The sequence below is a fragment of the Leptinotarsa decemlineata genome, unplaced genomic scaffold (genome assembly GCF_025532065.1).
Source record: "Leptinotarsa decemlineata unplaced genomic scaffold, Ldec_3_MD MMD2_tig00000505_RagTag_RagTag, whole genome shotgun sequence".
Lineage (NCBI taxonomy): Eukaryota > Metazoa > Arthropoda > Insecta > Coleoptera > Chrysomelidae > Leptinotarsa > Leptinotarsa decemlineata.
This window is the reverse complement of record NW_027412549.1, coordinates 18,571,544-18,593,882: the sequence shown is the minus strand read 5'-3', so window position 1 is coordinate 18,593,882 and position 22,339 is coordinate 18,571,544. Positions and strand designations below refer to the sequence as shown.

At 35.5% G+C, this 22,339-nt stretch overlaps 1 protein-coding gene across 1 annotated transcript in view; it reads left to right on the top strand.

Annotated features, from left to right (window-relative positions):
• LOC111501916 (GAS2-like protein pickled eggs) overlaps positions 1-22,339 on the top strand; it is a 125,068-nt gene that overhangs the window by 21,749 nt on the left and 80,980 nt on the right. The window contains exon 2 of the mRNA XM_074174127.1: positions 5,784-6,050. Within this exon, the coding sequence (XP_074030228.1) occupies positions 5,874-6,050 (177 nt within the window). The 5' untranslated portion in view covers positions 5,784-5,873. The remainder of the gene's footprint in view (positions 1-5,783; positions 6,051-22,339) is intronic.

The window sequence follows — 22,339 nt, the reverse complement described above, 5'->3', positions numbered from 1 at the left end:
ACATTTGGAAGTTTATTCCACATAAACGCAGTTCTCCAGATGAAAGAGTTCTTAAACAGTAAAGTTCTAGATGTACTGAGTTGAAACTCAAAACGATGAGCAGCCACAGTCCGTCGCGTATTTCTGATATGTACCGCTCTTGGTGGAATCATATGTACCAAGTCACTTGAACACTTCCCGTGAAAGTATCTATAGAAGACAGACAAATCTCCAAATTTCCTTTGGTGTTCCAAGCTATCAAGGTTGCACGTGATGTTTGCGTTCCAATCAGGCGGATAGCTCTTTTGGATGGAATCCAGCAACTTCAGGGTAGATTAGATTAATATGGGGCTTTTGTGCTGGACAGCCACTACACTGCGACCTTTGCAGGTCTATTGTGTGTGCCGCCATGTATGCTAGAGTTATAGGTGTTGATTCCTTGTCAACTTATGGTCAAAAATGACTCCCAAGTATTTTGCCTCTTGTGCAATTGGAATTTCTACCCCGTGCAGTACTTGTGGCTTCAGCCCTCTGAGTACTTTTTAATTTTTTTTGAATCCATATGAATCCCACGAGTAGCTAGGGAAACTTAGTCCACCGCGACAGAGCCCCGCATGCCGCGGTAAGGTCTTGATACTCTGAGATGCGACCTGGTGTCTCAGAGGTACCGTTTTTTCGACAGCTTACCCTGCTGCCATTCGGTCCTCAGCACGGTAACTCACACCGTGGATTGGGGGATTTTGTCAACTTGCCTTGTTTAGATCCGTTGTGTTCGGTTCCCAGCCCCTCTCTCTGCCAGAGCATTGAGAGTACACTGCTATGCAGGGCCACCTCGTGCAGGGTGCTATTCTTCTTAGCGCACAACGGTCTTGGTGCTATTCTTCATAGCGCACAACGGTCTTGGGATAAGCGTCCTCGAGAGGCTGGTCTGACCTCCTCGGCTATTCCCCTGGAGTCAGTGACCTAGTGCCTGACTCCTCGACCCCCTAATCTAACTTCAGGGTATGTTTGGGGGCAGAGCTCCATACATGAGAACAATACTTCAATACTTATCTGAGCTTTATAAAGCATCAAAAGTTACTGAGGTGTGTATAGTTTTCTGGTTCGGAACATTGTTCCAAGATTATGAGAAGCAGCCTTTACAATTCCAGCGACATGATTGTACGAAGACATATTGGTGTCCATTTCAACCCCCAACAAACTTATCGAAGCAGAAAGTGGAATTGTCTGACCTGACATTATTAATTATAACCGGTTAGGAAACATTTATCTTCTTGGAGAAAACCGATGTCTTGGTTTTTGTGGCATTGAATTGAACCTGGTTACTTTCACCCCAATTCGAAATCACTTCTAGATCCTCATTAAGATATACAACCTACTCCTGGGGACAATATGGATCCCTGGTGATTACCAGCGTTGATGATGAAAGTATTCGAGACATATCCATCGACGGCTACTTGCAGGGAACGTTCTTACAGGAAGCTGAAGAGCCATACACAAAAATGATCCGACAAGGCACAGCATCAAAGTTTGGCCAGCAAACCCTCATGCCACTCACGGTCAAAGACCTTAGAAATATCAAGCATAACAGCTCTTGATTCTCTATGTTCTTCGATTGCGTTATTCCAAATATGGGTGACATACGATAGAAGGTCTCCTGCTGATCTTTGTTTCTTCTTATATTGTGATCTTTACATGAACTGCACATATTTGTATACAGTTTATTTTGAAATCAATTTCTTTCTTCCCTTCTTTGGAAGATTCCCACATTTTTTTTAGTATAAAGATGGAGAAGTAGAAAGCCAAAACTTTTCTTTCAAAAAAATTATATGAGTTCATATCTAATCTATCCTTATAGATGAATAAGTACGTTATTTTTTAAATAAAAAATCAACGTGTTGGTCAAACAAAGGAATTAAAGCAATGAAAGTAAATTCGATTTCAGCCAAAATATATAAGTCATTATATAGTGATTTCAAATGTGAAAATTCTATGAAATCTAAAAATGAAAAGTTATTTAGAACGTCTGGTAATCGTTCAAATTTTGTAATAATGATACTGATATTTCCGTCATCATTTCTAAAAAAAATCTGTTGAAAATGAAATATAGTATATCTTTCATTTGCAGAAAAACATACGTGGTTTCATCTTCTCTATATATTTTATACAAGAATCCGGCTAAATAGATTCAACCGTGGCAGTCCGACAAAGAGCGTGAAACATATTCTAAGCGCGCTTGTGCTTTCATTTTATATCTCATATATCTGGGATTTCCTATGATGAAGGAGTGACTAATACAATCACCCACGTCCGCAAAAATTGATTCTATAAAATGAAACTGATTCAATTTTCTGAAATGAATAAATATAGTTTGTTTTGAAAATTAGTACGTTTTTGTTATCACCTTCTAAGAATTTTTTTAATTTCTGGCAAACATCACTTACAATGTATATAGTTATCTGAAAAACACCTTTTGATAATATTAACGTACAATATTTTTGTTTGCTGTTGTCAAGAGGCTCATGAAAATTATGGTTTGTTGGGAGCAAGCCTCATTTTGTTTTGGAAATATTAATTTATGTTGAGTATTTCATAACTTGTTGAAAGTAAGTTTGCCTTGGCTGTATACGTTTTATTGATTTAACTGATGATAGTATATGCCCTATTTTGTTAAATTTTCAAAAACCTTTTTTTTCTCAAGATATATTTTGTTGATGTTAGAAATTCTAATGTTATTGATAAATTTTCAAATAGCTACGTGAAGGAAGAATACGTAGGTACTATAGAATCTTGATGGAATAAAATACAACTGGAATAAAGTGCCAGAACAAAAACAACGATATTTTGCATCAAACAAGTTTGATTTTTGCACCTTTACAAAATAATTTTTCAATGTTCCATAAAAACAGTTATTAATTTTTCAGTGAACTAATTGATGCAATTAAAGATACCTGATATCGTATATTTGTTATCTTTGAAGGTCGTTGTGATAAGATTAAAGGACAGGTTGTTAACCTTTATACCGTAACAGTGGGGTGTATATAATAATTTTTTTTCGAAAGCATATATATATATATATATATATATATATATATATATATATATATATATATATATACAAAGATATATTTTATCGAGTGGATATGATATAAAAATAAAATATGAAACAATTAGTCGACACAACACTCCAAAAGTGCGGCAAACCGCGGACACGTGTTTCTGGCTATTGGCCTCATCAGCGCGGTGCAGCCAAGTGTAAAGATGGACAACACTTGTTTGTTGAAAGCAGGAAACAACACATATGCACGGAGTCAACAACAGGAGCCAACCGAACATTTGTGGTTCCAGTTAGAAGACCTAGAATTCCCAGGCTACATCTAACATGACCACGTAGACAGCTATAGCTACCTGCGTGACATCCGGGTCCAGGATATAAATACAAAAATTCATTTTATCGAGTGGATATGATATAAAAATCAAAAATGAAACAATTAGTCGACACAACACTCCAAAAGTGGGGCAAACCGCGGACACGTGTTTCTGGCTATTGGCCTCATCAACGCGGTGCAGCCAAGTGTAAAGATGGGCAACACTTGTTTGCCGAAAGCAGGAAACAACACATATGCACGGAGTCAATAACAGGAGCCACCCGCACATTTGTGGTTCCAGTTAGAAGACCTAGAATTCCCAGGCTACAGACTACAGACCCCTACGTGGTCATGTTAGATGTAGCCTGGGAATTCTAGATCTTATAACTGGAACCACAAATGTGCGGTTGGCTCCTGTTGTTGACTCCGTGCATATGTGTTGTTTCCTGCTTTCGGCAAACAAGTGTTGCCCATCTTTACACTTGGCTGCACCGCGCTGATGAGGCCAATAGCCAGAAACACGTGTCCGCGGTTTGCCTCACTTTTGGAGTGTTGTGTCCACTATATATATATATATATATATATATATATATATATATATATATATATATATATATAAAAAATAAATAGATAAGTACTCTTTGATCATTCCCATATTGATTTCAATTTAAGAGCCACCGGTATACAGCTGTTTCAGCCTATTGGGCATCGTCAGTACCGGGCAGGCGGTCCTCGATTGAAGACAAAATGAGAAAAAACCAAGAAAGTACTTGATAAAAATAGCTGCGTAAACGCAAGCGAAACATAAGTGGAACCACCTATTGGTGTGACACCCAATGTTTCGCTTGCGTTTACGCAGCTATTTTTATCAAGTACTTTCTTGGTTTTTTCTCATTTTGTCTTCAATCGAGGACCGCCTGCCCGGTACTGACGATGCCCAATAGGCTGAAACAGCTGTATACCGGTGGCTCTTAAATTGAAATCAATATGGGAATGATCAAAGAGTACTTATCTATTTATTTTTTGATTTTCATGGAATTATTTTCCAGCAGCTTGACTGCATTAACCTTTCTAGATTTCATATATATATATATATATATATATATATGCTTTTGTGTGTGCGTGCTTTTGAGTGTCTATGACTAAATTTAAAAGGGGAAGGCCATCTTCAACCGGTATTTTTATATTAGGTGGTTTTTCGGGGATTCGGTCTGTTAAGAAAATGAATAATACTCTGTTCAGCTGTCCGGGCTTTCGCTAATGTTTATTAGCTTCATCAAGGGTTTTATCCCTAATAAGGGATAAAACAGTTACATGCCAGTGCTATTCGAGGATTTGTTTTTTCGGATTTCCAATTTTGAAAGAATTCAACATGAGAATGTCAATTTTGTGACAATAAACAGTGTGGGAATACTTTTTTCAAATTGAGTTTTATCGAGACTTATGTATATCGCAGAAGATTTTATAGAACGTATACACGACAAACATAAAAACTAACCAGTATTTCAAGTATTAAAGTCAAAATCGCTCTTCAGGTAGTTGTATTCTATGAAGAAACATAATATTGGATACTTCAGTATTCGAAATTTAAGGCATGATTATCCCCTTCAACCCCTGGCTCTTCTAACTTGTGTGAACACCTTTCGGTTCTAGGGCAGGTGTTTTCAGTCGCAGACCCAGGACAGAGACATCAACCTGCCTAGAAACCTATGCGACTGTATTTCAAGCTGTATTTCATACTGTCCATACAGAGCTGGAAGGCAATTAGGCTGCTGACTCCCTTGCAAAGGGGGGTGCTGCAAGCAGCTTCATTGGACCAGAACCTGTCATTGGCATCGCTTCATGCTTTGCAAAACAAAGATTGAACACATGGATGGCAAGAAGATTCATGGACTTCTGGCAGAATCTTCCACGATTGGCTCACTCCAAAGCGTTTATTCACCCTTCGAATTTCGAACAGTTGTTGGACTACGATGTTTAACAGGCCTTCTTACAGGTCAATGTCATTTGAATCATCTCATGCAGAGACTCGGACTGTCGAAAGACAGTGTGTGCAGCCTCTGTTCGGAAAATTATCTAACAGCAGAGCATATACTTTATGCCTGCCCCGCTGGGGACCGAATCAGGTTTTTAGAGTTCGGCAGAGCCGTACTTTTACCGTCTGATCTGAAAGATCACTTACCATACAAACTAATCGGCTTAGTTAAGAAGCTGGGTTTATTTAGTCGAGTGTGAATAGGTGTGAGCCAAAATAAACCCTTGCGGGTTGCGGTGGAGAGTCGAATAGACCCACTCACTTTGGACCTAACCTAACCCAACCTTCTAACGTGCGATCTTGAGAAAGGCCGAGAATATCAACTGCATCTTTGATACCTGCTAATTATATTACTCATATGTTATTCATCATCATTTCTCAACTGATCAATGTTTTTTCAGGTTGCGAATAGAAACACCGCCGTATTCCAAAATGTCAAAATCATAATCATTCGGCTAATTCCTCTGACGCTTTGAATCAACCCAGAAACGATGTCTTCGTCTGTTCTTTTGGAGGCCAGGCCTTTTCGGCCCTTCAAGTCTAGTGAAGAATATCTCTATGCCATGAAAGAAGATTTGGCCGAGTGGTTGCAAACCATGTACCCTCATTTGAACATTGCAGTCGAAAACTTCATGGAGAAGTTGGAGACTGGGGTTGCATTATGTGAGGTAAGTTAGTGAGATTTGTTTTCTGCAAAATAGAAATTGAATTACGAACAAATAATGAAAAATGGAGAATTTATAAAACCAGGTCTCAAAAACAAACCATTCGTGATTCAATACCAGCGCTGTTTCAATCTGTTATAGATCTTATCAGTGGTGTTAAGCTACACGAATCAATTTTGTTTACTCAACTACCCTTAAAGAAAAAACCTGTGAAGAAATAAGTGTGTTAGAAAAAGAAAACCTTTCACAAGATATAACTCAACATGACCAGATTACTACCAACCTAAAAATTTTCACTAATTCAGGGAACGTGGTAACATAAAGCTTATTTTGTTAAAATGTTGACCTAACAACCTGCCTAGAAGACCTAGTAATCATTTTTTGCATAAAATTATATCATATAGTCGATAAACTTGGAGTAATTTGAATTTACCGCTAAAAATAACATTAAACACATCTAACACAGAATAAAGGTCACAGAAACCCCGTTTCTCCCGAAAGATATTCTGTGACGGAGACGTCATCCTTGAAATAGACGAAAGTATCAAACCATAAGCTTCCATTACGACCATCGAACGAGATTTATATTTCTTACTCCTCTGCAGCTTTCAGTGCAAGGCAACTAGCTGGAACCAGAGTTTTGGAGAACCTCTTGGAGAAAATCATTTGCATAGTTTACTATTTTCTTCAGGCGAACTAATTTATAATAATAATACTATGACTATCCTGCCAACATAATTTATTTTTTGGATACCAGGTATCTCTAAACCGTTGAAACAAAAACGATACTAGCTTTTGATTCTGAGAAAGCCTACAATACAGAATTGTGTCATACATCCTGAATTTTTTATTTGAACTTTCTGAATAAATCTCATTGGTATTTGAAAGTATGTATTGGAACCAATTGATATTATCTTTCCAATCGGACAGATGTGCAAATAAAATAAAATATTCACCAACTAATTTGGAGAACCTCATGGAGAGAATCACTTGCATAGTTTACTATTTTCTTCAGGCGAACTAATTTATAATAATAATACTATGACTATCCTGCCAACATAATTTATTTTTTGGAAACCAGGTATCTGTAAACCGTTGGAACAAAAACGATACTAGCTTTTGATTCTGAGAAAGTCTACAATACAGAATTGTGTCATACATCTTGGATTTTTTATTTGAACTTTCTGAATAAATCTAATTGGTATTTGAAAATATGTATTGGACCTAATCAATATTATCTTTCCAATCGGACAGATGTGCAAATAAAATAAAATATCCACCACCTAATTTTTGTTATCATAAATATATTATTGTATAGGAGTAATTTCTTTTTATGACGGATATTTGTCAATAATAACGGAGCCCCTTCATTTCAAAAACGGTTTTAAGAAATATGACTAGCTTATAAACTTGAAGAAAACGGTCCAAATATTTTTTCTACCGAAGAATATAAACTGTCGTGGCAGGAGATAACTGTATGAAGGCTATTTTCCGGGTTTTCCCGCCGTGGTCTGCAGGTTTTTATGTCTGACGTTTCGTCTACTTCTGCGGTAGACATTTTCGAAGGTGATGTGATAACGGTCGTAATACCCGAGCTGGTGCTGTGAGGATTATCATCGCCAGAAATCCCGAAAAATAGCCTTCATACAGTATTCTTTTTATATTAAAAAATACAATAATATCTCCCGTTTTCAACAGTAGCCTACAAAACAATAATAATTTGAGTAAATTCATTCAAAATGATAAAGATAAAACTCCAGTGTCGGATAGATGGAGAGTATACAAGTTGACTTGTAGTTCTTGTACACAGTTTTATATCGGACAATCCGGAAGAACTTTTTCCAAAAGAGTAAAAGAGAATAGAAGTCGTTTTTAGAATGAAAAGACCAATTCAACATTGATAGAGGGACACGAGTTCAATCAAATCTCAACCTTGTGGAATGCTTAGAGATCACTAGATGTAAAAATCCGGCATTATTGCTCAATAATCAAATAGACTTGCATTGTTCCTCTTTATTGACTTTATGGTAATAGATGGGTAAAAAGTTTAGGTGATGAATTTATCATGTAGAAATTTGGCAGGTAGAAATATTCAGTCGTGGTTAAGTTATAATTTGAAGAACAATTTCGAAATTGTAGATAATCATATTGATTAATTGAAATCAACCCTGATATATAGATATTAAAGCTATCGCACAGTAATTTTGGAAACGTTTTATTTCGGTTTTTTGTATATCAAAAAATTATTAAAATCTTAGGACTGATATTTGATCAAAAATTAAACTGGAAACTCCACGTCCAATATTTAAAAATGACTTGTCAGAATGGACTCAACCTCTTGAAAACAGTTGCCTCTCGAACCTGGGGTTCAGACTCATCGATGTTAATGTTAATTTATAGATCACTGATCAGGTCTAAATTGGACTATGGGGCAATAGTATACAACTCTGCCAAAAAATCCATATTAAAACAACTGGATACCATTCACAACAACGCCATCAGAATTATCCTCGGAGCTTTTTGCACAAGTCCAACGGAAAGCTCATACTGTGAAGCAAGTGAACCATCATTAGCTAACAGAAGGAAGCTTATGACACTCAGCTACGCAGCATCCATCATATCCAATCCAGATAATCCGGTACACCACAATGTAATAGCACAGAGATTTAAAAACATTTTTGCAAAAAAATCAGAGCAGACCCTCCTTTTTACCAAAGATATAACCAGTATCTTTCGAGTCTCCAACTAAAACAACCAAGCATTTTCTCAACTCCTAATACACCCAATACTCCTCCCTGGATAATCTCCCGAGCCAACATTGAATATGGACTGCTACAATTTGAGAAAAAGAATACAAATCACAGGATGTTCAATATAGCATTCAACCATCTTCTGGAGCAATACGAAGACTTCTTTCCAGTATACACTGATGCATCTAAAATGGAAGATGGAGTAGGGGCAGCTTTCACCAGCTCTGATTTCAGCTGTTCATTTAAATTATCGAAAGAAAACACAATACTTACAGGTGAAATATACGCTATTTGGAGAGCACTAAAGTATATGGAGGAAAAGAACATCCCAAAATTTCTGATTGTCACAGATTCACTGAACGCTCTCGAAACAATTACACAACTATACACCAATCATCCCATCTTGCTTCGCATAAAACAGTCTCTCCACCTACTACATCAAAAACATATTTGCATCCGGTTTATGTGGGTCCGTTCACATATGGGTATAGTTGGAAATGAAAGAGCTGACAAACTAGCGAAAGAAGCAGTTACTAACCCGCTAACAGATACAGTGTTACTTGCTGTTCACACGGATCTGAAATCTCTATACAAGCAAACGATCATCAATAGTTGGCAATCACAATGGAATAGTTCGTCAGCAAAACTTCATGAGATAAAACAGTTAGTATCTCCTTGGAAAAACAACCCCAATGGCCACACTCGTCTCACCCATGGATACCTACTATCTGAAGAAAATCCCCCAGTATGTGAAGTGTGTGATAGTCCTCAAAGTGTTAAACATATTCTCACCGAGTGCGTGCTATATCACAATGAAAGACAAACTTATGGCTTCCCACCATCAATAAAGGACATATTAGGAGATGAATGTGATATTAATAATCTATTAGCTTTCCTCAGAAATACCAATTTGTTACATACTCTCTAAATTTTTTTTTCCATGTAATATATCGACAAGTCGCTAATGACCCTAGTGGTCGATGCGACTGTAAATAAATAAATAAATGAAAAAAAAAATTAAAAACAATTGCCAGGTGAATTTGTCTCAATATTTGAATCATTTACAACAGAATTAATTTCAGATTGAAATAAGAAACTGTTCGAATTTACAAAGAAAACATAATGTTCACAAAAGTTATTTATTTTGAAATTTTTTGTTTTTTAATTAGAAATCGAATGTTGTTATTTGCCCAGAAGAATTGTACATGTATTCTTTGATCATTACAAATATATGAATTGTCGAATTTTATAGTGGGCGTTATTCGTTATGTTTATGAGAAAACATAGGTACACTTAAGAACGTTGTATATGAAATTTATCGATTGCTGTTTCTCTCCAGTTTTCTCCAAAACTCTTGTATGAGCAGAAAGGTTCATATTTATTTTTAATAATGGGATACACATCCACCAGATACGTCAAAATATGAAGAATGAAATGTGCCAAAAACAATAAACAAAACTGCTGACTATTCAATAAATTGCTGGATGTAGCCATTACTACGTGGTAGGAAATCATAATGAAGAAAAGGTAATTGAAACTTTCTATGTTTTTACCACTTTTATTTGTAACTAACGTTACTGCAGTTTCGTCCTTTAAGGACATTTTCAAACTTATACATTAAATTAATTTAATTATAATTTAATGTATGTATGTATATGTGACGAAACTGCAGAGTAACGTTAGTTACAAATAAAAGTGGTGAAAAACATAGAAAGTTTTAATTCTCAACATCTTCATATTCATCTTCAGGAAAATTAGATACGTATGCATTTCAAAATTTATCAGTATAAATATTTATTTTCAATTTTGAAGACCTACATACAGATTTAGACGGCAATTTCTCGAAACTGTTGGTCGTTTCTTGTTTTCAGGCCGTCGTCTATCGGAATTTATTTCTGACGTTTCATCGCGACTGGCCTTCGCATCTTCAGAGATCTGTGTTATTGCTTCCAATATTGAAGATATTTACACAGACATTTCAACAGTTGATCCCGAAACCGTAAATAATAAACAGTTTTTCATATTTAAATCTGTTGATGTGTCCACAATGAATGAATAAAATCAATAATATGGATACTTCAAGGAAGTGTTGCTCTTCAGTTCACCAACATTCAAATTTTGCAGGTTATTAGTCTGTTTAGCGATTTGTGGGAGCTGTATAAAAACAAAAGTTAGAAATAAGTATTTCCATTATCATTACATTATCTACCAGAGGTCTCCATTATCAGTTTCAGTTAATTTTATGTGTTTCCATGAATTGGAGCCTTGAAATACGTATCAGTGTTTCTTGTTTCCTACCTGAACGTCTCATGGGAAACGAGACATAAATTGTTTTGAACTTTGAAAGGGGTGTGTTATACTAATAATTTCATTTTCATAATTATCTGAGATCAATCCGCAATCTGCTTATTACAATTTCAGTTGTTTGCTTTGACCATCGATTTTCAATTAACTCATATAATATAACCAACTACATCACGTTAATTGAGGCAAAAGTAATTAGTAAGGTGTGACGTAATTGCTACATATTACGGCACGCCTTCTTGAAACCATGGCCAGTAATCACTAAAATTTAGTATCTACCTATCTGATAATTTTCAGCTTCCCTTTTTCTAACCTTTTAAAATAATATCAATTCATTTCTTCTCTCAGCATGGTTCTCACGACGTAGTTGTACGAGGTTCCCTTTCTTGTGCGAACTTGAAACCGATTAGAATTTTGAAAAAATTATCAGTAGATAGTCTAACAAAGTTGAAATCTAAATATATATATATATATATATATATATATATATATATATATATATATATATATATATATATATATATATATATATATATATATTGAATCATTTTGGTAAATGACCATAAAATATTAGATTGTTTCAAAAGTTTTGTCCGTTTTTATGAGACTACTTCAAACTGCCTTTCATTGAATAGTTATTCAATTTGAATAAGTGCACTTTTGCCTAATGAAACAACCGAGCACATACATGCCTGCCCTGTTGGGGACCGAATCAGAGTTTGGCAGAGGCGTACTCTTACCATGTGACCTGAAAGACCACTCACCATTAGGGTTCTGTAGGGACAAACACTGCCTTATCCTCATATAAACATCCTATATAAAATCCTCATATAAACAATTAAAAAAGAATTTTTTTAACAGAAGAAAATGTTTCTGGAGCAAAACTAAAATTTGCTACTGTGAAGAATAACAATGTTGTATCATTGAAACGTTGGCTTGCATGCCGTAATTTAAAAGTAACTGGAAAAAAGTGAATTAATATACAGGTTAGTATACAGACTCTAGTAAAAGAGTAGCGGTAGATTCAAACTGTAATAAAAGAAATTAAAAATAATTATGAATTTCAGATTTATTTCCGAGTGAAATATGAATCAAATATAGATGGTAATGAAATAAATTTAATTAAATATAATAAATTAATATAATTTAATAAACGATTGAGGTTATATCTCATTCTAATCAATGATAATTATTTATGAAAAGTTTACTATTCATTTCATGTTTAGAGCATACATATGAATATTTATATATTTTTTGCACTGTTAACTCCACTATCCTCGAAGCATGTATCCATTTCTTACATCTAACCTCATTATTATGAGGTTTTATAAATGGTATAAAAAACAAGTTTTCTGCCGGATATTGATTATCCGACGTACAATTCGCAAAACAGCAATGCTTTGTTGGCATTATACTAGCACAAAATAATTTTTCATATCAGATTAATATTTTTGAATAATAAATTAATATTACGTAAATAACACTGTTTTACATGTGAATAGTTTATGTTTGTCCCTACTACTAGTGCTGCCTCTCGTGACACGTTCCCTGTGCTATTCTCAGGAAAAAGGCTCATTAGTTGTTGCTTTTTTCAATGCATAGCGCACTGCTTGTTTTTATCCGTTTTCCGTTCTTAATTTTTATGTCAAACATAGCGAGATACGAAAAGTTTCACTATTAGATATTTCACCCAACAAAAAATTAAATTTTACAAGAAATGTCAGTGGCGTACACTTTTTGATCAATAACGTTGGCTAAACTGTGCACCGAGCCGCCTCTGGACTCAATATTTGTATCTAATTGAGGTTCAATAAATATCTTGTCACTGAAAATAATACTGACAAATTTCAATACCAGCAGATTAGGGATATTTACAAGGTTAATAAAAAATGAATTTTTCAAAAATGTTCGACACCCTGTATCTTGGAAAGTGCATTTGCAGACCATAGTGGAATCTCATTTCAAAAAGCTTATAAAAACGAATTTTTCATGTTAGCGATTACTAGATAACAATATGACTGTTGCTCGTTTAAATTCAAAGTCACGAATATTTTTATTTCATACATGTCACAAACCTGGTGTGTTACTATTGAAGGTTATGCTGCGGGTATTTTTTACCACCAAAAGTAATAAATGTGCTGAAAAATAACATCCAATTCATGTAATACGACACTGTTCAATGTGAACGGGCACTTTAGTACCACGCCTTTGAAGTATGATGTCAGATGTTTTACCCTTTGACTTTTTATAAATTTAAGAAATAAATTCTTGTATTTACTCTGTATAAAGCTCCAGTACGATAGTTGGAGGAGTACGATTCAACCGACTGATTCACCTAGTGAAAATTAAAAGGGTATTACGACATCTGGAAAACGACCCCCTAGAACTATTATGTTGTTACAAAAGTTTTGATTCCATGTGAACTGTTTTCCAGATCTGGCCCCCAGCGATTTTTTTCTGTTCTCAGAGAATGCTCGCTGGAAATAAATTCAGTGCCAATAAAGAGGTAGGTGACCATAGAAACAGGCCTATTTTGAGGCTAAGACAAATCGTATTATAAAAATGATATCGAAGAATAGTATGACCGTAATAATCTTTGAATCGCCCTCAAAGGCAACTATAATGAATACTAATTCAATAAAAAATCAAAACATGTTTTTTTTTCTTCTTTCTATGTTAGCCTACGAACTTTTCAGCCCAACTGTTATAGTTAACAACATATTCATCAGATTTAACTGTGCTAAATAATTTATATTTTTTGGTGGAGTTTGTACGTAACAGCCTGGCCACGGGACTTTCGCCGATGCGAATATTCGCGAAGTGTGAACGGCAATGCGTCTAGCGACTGAAACCCACGCGACCGGCGAAGCGACCGACGAAAGGTACCGAGCGAATCCCGTGGGCGACTTGCGGTGCGGCCGGTGAGCAAAACAAATGCATGAATCTGTACAGCGCGAGCCACGGAGTCGAGCGGCAGTCGCGGCGAATAGTGCAGTGATCAAACGACTTTAGTTGTTTTCGCCGTGAAAAATGAACACCGAGATTTTTATTGCTGATTAAAAGACTGATTGAAAAGTTAGAAATTCATTATTCATTCTACCGTCAATTACAAGTTAGAAGTTGTGTTTTGTTTTAGTTGTACGAAAAATTACTGTCATAATTTAGATTTTTGCAATAAATAAATAATATACAGTGTAACATTTAATTAGCTGATAATATTTTGAGCAAAGATAGTTCCAAATAAATTTAGTTATAAAAAAATCTGTTTGCGACCATTACTTTCTTGAGAAAAGTTGTTCATACTGATGGATATAATAGGTAATTCTCCAAAATATGATCAGCTAATTCAATATTACCTTTATACATAGGTTTATAGATAAATACGTGATGAAGATTAATATAGATGGATATGTATAGTACATTCCTTAATGTCAAAAACAAATTTTCAGCGGCACTTCATAGCAATTAACGCAACCTCCTTAACGTACAGGTCCAGAGAGTTGGACCCGTAATTAATTCCATTGCCACGGTTGGTGTTGTTCTTAGGCTCCTGTGATATTTAAACAAGTCAGTCGCTGTATTTGATATAATTTTTGGATGACTGTTACTTGTAGAACTTTCGGTCTCCATGCAATGGCTCCGTACGTTAACATAGGTCTTATAATTGCAGTGTAGATCCAGGTGACCACACGGAGTGGAAGACCCCATGCACCTCCCACTGTCCTCCGACATTGCTCATAAGCCACTAAGTTCTTTATGCTCTACTCTGAAGGTGATAGTTCCATGTTAGCTTCCTGTCGAGGATAGTATCAAGGTATTTCACCTCTTCAGAGAAGTTTAGTTTGCTTTTAAAGACTTCGAGAGGTTTTGAGCCCGATAAACTTCTTTTCCTAGTGAAAAATAGCATCTTGTGATTAATCGACAGTGAGTGTTCTTTACACCATGTTTCTATTAATTTGAGCCATCCTGCGCTCTATCGCACAGTGTGTTCACCAATGTGCCGGTCTGCAAGATAACTATGTCATATGCATATGCAATTGTGTAGAATCCATTATTGTTGAGGTGATTATTCAGGGTATCCAGAACTATGTTCCAGAGAAGGGATGATAAGACCCTTCCCTGTGGACATCCCCTCATGACCAGTCTGTGATGTCTACTACATTGATACTCACTAGAGAGCATCTTGAGTATCCATTCTCCTACTACCAGGGGTACATTCCTGTAGTGTAGTTGCTGGGTAATTTTTGGAAAGGTTGCTTTTTCAAAAGCTCCCTCGATATCTATGAATATACGCAGGTGAAATTCGATCAATAAATCTTTCATTTTATACCTTGTGGGTGTTAAAGTAGTGAATCTAATGAAAATATTTGGCGAAGTGAAACCTAGGTGCCACCTTTTTTTATGTCTTGCCGAAGGCTAAAAGCAAAAATCGTCACATGAAATCAAGAAAATTCTAAATTACACTATCATTAGTGCCCATACATTTTTTGTAAAAAATTAATGAGGGGAGTCGACTTCTGTCTTTCAAGCTTGCAGCTGATTTATATTGTTTTTTCGTGACATAAGCAACATTTGATGGTTATATAAATAAGCCATCTTACGTGCATGATCATATTTTTATCGAGAAACGTAGTGTTTCACATTAAGAGAAAGCGAGACTATTTGCGAACTAATATTAATATGAGAACAGATAAGATAGCACTTCTAAAAAGCCATGAGTTATATGGGAAATTTCACAAATATTTGCACTCAACGATTTTATGTGGATGAATGAGCTTATGGCACACCCCAACATTTCCGTGATTACTAAGATTCATTTCTAGTGCATGAACAACATTTTTTCAAATGATTCAATTTGTCAATAAACATACTGATTTCATAATTCATGAAAACGACTGTTCACTTCATCTTGTCATGCACTGTTTGGAATTTTTGGTGTATCAATGAATATTATTGGAGTTTTTCCCAACACATATGAAGTTTCATTTCTCTTTTTTCATGGTGATCTTATACCACGTAGTAACGGCTACATCCATCAATTCAAAACTACATTTCTTTATTTCAGTAATAAAATTTTAAAGTAATATGGATAATATCATGAAAATAATAACTAATATTTCACCTAACTTTTATTTTTTACTAACTTATTTTCAAATATCTGCTGTTATCTTTCAGTCATTTTTTTTATATGTTCTCTAAGATATATTCTCTATCAAATGCGGCATGGGCGTCTTTTCAATCATTTGTACACTACAAATTGTTTTTATTAGTTAGTAACTGTAACGGAAATGAAATATTAGTTTTTAATTACCTTCTTGTGATGCATAATATGTACTTGAAAGCGTATTGAAAATAAAATGAATTTGTGAAAACTTGTAATCATCATGAATAGTGTTGATTCACACCAAGTATTTTTTGAGACAGAAAATTTCGAAAGCGCCCTGAAAATCACCCGTTTTGAAGTCATTTTCAACTTATCGTTTAATTCGTTCGACCATATTCATTATTCAAATATATTGAAGTAGGTAAAGGTCAAAGTTTGATAACACTGTTTATCTTGAAGCAACTGATTATACAGGAAATGAATGACACTAAAATGATACGAGTGGAGTCGTTCATGAATAGTAACTTCAGTCACAAAAAATTTATTTTCAAAATTATTTGTTTGGTTCCTCCTTTCAGTTGCCTACGCCTGCCGATATAAAGGTGGTCCTATCTTGTTGATTAAACGATTGAGTCAATCGACTGACGCGCGCTTCAATCAACTGCAATCAGCCCTTCAATCTTTTGATCGAAATCTTCTCACCAGAAAAGGGACCGGTGCACACTTGTTCGTTCGCTGTTCACACATGTTTCAAACATGGATTTGGCCTTTCTGTCCCTCACATTGGTTGCCCTCAAGCGGAAAAAACAGAAAAAGCAACGACGGTGGTCGAAGGAGTGGTACATGGTAATGATTCAGTTTTCTTGTTTCTGTTCACTTTCCATAATTCCGGACAATCGCGATATAATTCAATCAACAGGTTAATGAATTCCCGCTCAGTTTTCGAGAAGCTCGCTTTCCGTAGCGGACGCCATGGTTTCTACCTAGTGTTTGACGCAATGCTTGACGAAAATTGTCCTAGACGGTCAACCCCCCCTTCAACCGCTTGAGTCACTCAAAATTTCTATCAATCATCATCAAGCCTCGCTTCAAGCGTCAAACAGGTTCCTACACGGTCAATCACGCTTGAGTCGGACAAATGCAGAAGGCTGTCATTCTTGGCTGCGCTTGCGCAAGGCACATGATTCTCGGACCCAATGATAACTTATCCCACGGTGAGGGGAATGGTCGTTGATTGATAATACTGGCGCGCCCTCCCGAATATATGGAGGCTTCGGGGGATAGGACCTGACCAGCACAAACTTAGGTTAAATAATAATAGTAATACTGTTCATTCAATAATAATCAATAAAATAATCAGAAAGTACATAGTAGATAGTAAACAATAAGAACATATAAAGCATTATCAATAAGAACACTACAATAAAGGAATAAAAATTGGTGATAAAATTCACAACATACATACGTTTCATCAAATATCAAAAATTGTAATATAAAATACCTCTGAAGAGCGATATCTGGAAAAGTGAGATAAATTTGTGAATGCGATTTAAAAAAACAAATTATTCCCCTGAGGAAATTAAACATTTATTCTTCTGGTTGACAAAATCATGTCATCATATCATATAACTATGATAATCGTTTGAAAATGATTATTTATTATCTTTGGTGACGTTATTATAATAATCTCGCGAGATCAAAGAAGCAAAAACTCGTTTCTAGGCTCGAAGGCCTATGAATATCACAGAATATAATTGACCCCCGAAAGTATGATCTTGTACTTTTAATTCATGTGAATATTGTTTATAATCAATCAATTTCATTCGGTCATCAACCTTTGTTATTCATTGAGAGTTCAATTTATCTTCGACCAACATTGTGCAAGACGTCTTATACGATTTTGTGTACCAATTTCTCTGCCAAGTTATTCAAATTCGCCATGTGGGACGATTGCTAACAAAAAACTAATTTACATCAGTTTTGGACACCATTTTTGGACCACGGGCCTATTTCGAATATGCTGAAACTGACCGATGTGAAACTGACCAAACCGTTGAAACGGGCAAATAAAAGATACGATCTTGGCGCACCTAGGTCACCCTGTAAAGTATAGCAAGTCTGTTGTATCTAAAATGAAAACCCACCTGAATTGTCGAAAATGGAATGACAAGTTCTTTAAATGGCACGTGAGTCATTGTGATTATTTTTATATCGCAATTACGTTGTAATATAAAGTTTTTGCCATTAGCTGCAAAAGGGTACATTCGTTTGTGTTTTGTTAATTGTGCTGCAATTAGAATAAAGAATTCTATTCTACCAACAACATTGAAAAATTTTAAATGGACCTAGGTCCAAGCTTACAGAAATGGGTATCAATGATAATTTCAGTTTATAAAACTAATATTTTATAATAACAACTTATTCCCGAATATGGACGGAAATAATTTCGAATTTCACCTTGTATCTGAAGAGGACGTTGTAGATGCAGTAAATTGGTTGAAAACTAATGCAACTGGAGTAGATGGTATTAATATGACAATGATAAATATACGCTTTCCGATAATGAAAAATGCTTTATTACATATAGTCAATAGCTGTATTCTTGAAAATTTTTTCCCAACTCAATGGAAAATTGCGTATGTTATACCAGTCCCCAAAATAGCAGATTTTTCAGACTACAACGATCTCAGACCCATAAGTATTCTACCACCCATGTCTAAGTTATTGGAACGCATTTTGAACAAACAAATCAGGGAATATATCAGTAACTTTAATCTAATGCCTCTCTTTCGGTCGGGTTTTAGACTTCTTTGCTTAAAATAACGGAAGACATAATGGCAGCAACAGATACAGGAGACATCAAATGGTGAAACTCGAAGACGAAATGTCTGAATCGGTGAGTTTAACGCGTGGTTTCATGCAAGGATCTATACTGGGGCCTTTGCTTTTTAGTTTATATACCTCAAATATACTAAGATCAATCTCTGTCAGTATCATGCTTACGCTAATGATACCTAACTTTATGTATCGTTTAAACCAGAATTGCTGAACGAAGCTGTTGCTGACATCAATACTGAACTTCAAAACATTTATGATTCTTCTGTGAAAGACGAACTGCAACCCAATCCTAATAAAACGCAGGTTCTTATGTTTGGTCCCAAGTTATTATGCCAAAGGTATTTACCTCAAGTTAATATTTGTCTGAATGGTATAACTCTAAATATAGTACCGGAGGCAACAAATCTTGGCTTGACGTTGGATAATAATTTCAGGTTCAAAAAGCAAGTTTCATTATATATCCAGAGAGCGCGAACTTAAAATTAATTTACCCTCACCGGGCATACCTAAATACTCAGACAAAAACCAGTTTATGCCAGACTCTCATCCTTTCACAGTTCATCTGTATATTTTCCCTGTTTGGATAGTCTAGATTTATGCAAGATACAAAAAGTCCAAAATTCCTGTTTACGCTACATCTATGTCATCCGTGAGTTCCAGCATATTTCTCATAAGCTTTCTCAGTCGCAATATTTCCAAAAATGATTTTTTTTTTATCAGGTTGTTTCAAAAGTTTTAATTATAATAATAATCGGCTTTATTTGTGGAATAATTATTAATTAAACATAATGGAACATTCGATGAAAGGCGAAGTTCATCATGTGCTGTTTTTTCAACTTAACCTAGCAGTTATAATATCGAGCAACCATAAAACTAATACCAATATAGGTATCAAACTTCAAACACACACCTAATATACACGTATACATATATACACATGTATATATATATATATATATATATATATATATATATATATATATACATGATGTGTTGTTTTTCACTAGTTCGGACTTCCATTGTCTACTATATAAAATGATTTGAAATCCCTGAAACAAGTAAAAAAGAATAATTAAAAAAGAATAGTTGAAAATAACAATTATATTAAGCAACAATAAACCTGAAATGAAATGATAGTGTAATAACCTACAAGTAAAAATATAATAATTGAATAAATAAAAATTAAAGGAATGCAAAAAGAAAATAATAAAAAAATAAAAAAGTGTAGAGATTCCAAGTCACGTTAGTTCACGAAGTTTCGATTGTTGGTATCTACAATCGTCTTCGGGTGATGACTGGGGTCATATGGTTTTACAGGTGAAAAAATTTTCGAAAAGATGGTAGTCGGTTGATGAGGGGTCTGGGGGGTATGGTGGGTGAGGCAGAACTTCAACGATCAATTCGTTTAATTTTTAGACAGTGATTTATGAAACGTGCGGACGGCCGTTGTTTTGGGACAGGATCGGACCTCTTCTGTTGACTAGTGCCGGCTACTGCTGACGCAATTCCTGGTACATTTCGTCAATTTTCTCACAAAAGATCTATGCTGTGATGATTTGGCCCGGTTGCAGGAAGTTATAGTGAATCACATTAGCCGCTGACCACCATTTTGATCTTTTTTGGTTGATTTTCACATTTGAGTGTCTGGATCTCATTGGTGTCCAATCACTGTCCTGAACGTCTTCTTTTTCGTAGAGGATCAACTTTCCATCACACGTGACGATCCAATCCATAAAAAGATCGTTTCGGTTGCGCAAAGGCAAAGAAGGACAGACCTCAAAACGTGACAATTTCTGTCGATCGTTCAAATCGTGGGGCACCCACTTTTCGAGCTTTTTGAATTTTCCAACACGTTTTAAACCATCCAAAACCGCCTGGGAGCTAACGCCCAGTTCTTCCACCATTCCACACACCGTTTGAGATGGGTCAGTGTTCACCAGAGTTATTGGTCGACCATTTCAGGGCTCATCTTCGAAGCTAGATTCTCCGGAACGAAATTTTGCAAACTGGTTCAGTTAGGACGGGCTAGAAAGCAAGGTAATATATGTGTAGATTATTAAAAAATGTGTAGATGATGAAAAAATGTCCATGAAATAGTGATTGAATGAGAAACAGACAGACTACTCGGAACAGTCCTGAGGAATAATCGAAATACGCTGTACTCATCATGATGAAGAAAGGATTGAGAATGAGAAAGCGAATCGAAACAGAAAACAAACTTATGGATGAAATGGAAAAGAGAATTCGAGGAGGATAACGAGGAAAAGTGAATATCGCAAGAGGAACGAGCAACGAAGAAGTGTCGTGGAATACGGTGTAAATTAAGACATGAGGGCAAAATAGGGTCGAGTCTGTGATGTGGGACGAAATGGGCGACAGTTTCTATGCGAGAGTGCCGCTTCACTATTGGCCCAGTAAGTGAATTGTGAATTTTTAGTATTTAGCCTATATTTGCCAGCTTTAAAATGTCTACAACAAAGCAGATTGGTTTATTGCATCATTTATATTTAAGGTATCATTAACTAATCTTGTTCAAGTTATTTAGTTTTGCATTATTCTCAAGGGTCTCCCAATCTGGGATCTCCAGTTGGACTTCTAATGTATGGGTATTTTCTAATCCACCTATCCTCATAAAATTTAATATTCCCGAATATATTTACCTGAGCAACCCGTATGTTTAGGCTTATATCTATGTAAATATTGTAAACTACATATAGTTAGATTTTCAATTCCTTCATTGTTCCTTGTACCCCTTATCTTGGGACTTACCCGCTACTATGATCTTTTCATACCTCTTTTAATATGAACATCTTTTCTCCCCCTACAATGATCAAGCTGACCCCCTCTCTTCTTGTGTGTATAAAGAAGTATTCATACTCACGAACACATAATCGTGGGTCAAAATAAGAGGATTGAAATGTTGCTTGGAACAGATGCACGAAGCTGAAACTTCAACCATAACAAAAGAATAGATTGACAGACTAAAAAATTGAAAATACCACATACAGGGTGTTCCATCTCAGACAAGCCACCCCTAATATTTCGTATCCCATAGTGAGTGGGAAAATTTCCCGAAACAAGTCGAATGATTTTGTTTGGGAGACATCTTTTGACGAGCAACCCCTTAATAGGGGGCTCTTCAACCACTCAAACTTGAATAGGGGAGAGTGGCTGAGTGATACTTCATTTGAAAGGTCTTGGGAGTCTCTTTACAACGGTGTATGAAAAACGTAAAGTTAATGAACCGTTTTCGCCAAAAATTAATTTTGCAGCTTGAATGAGCCACCTTGAAAAAT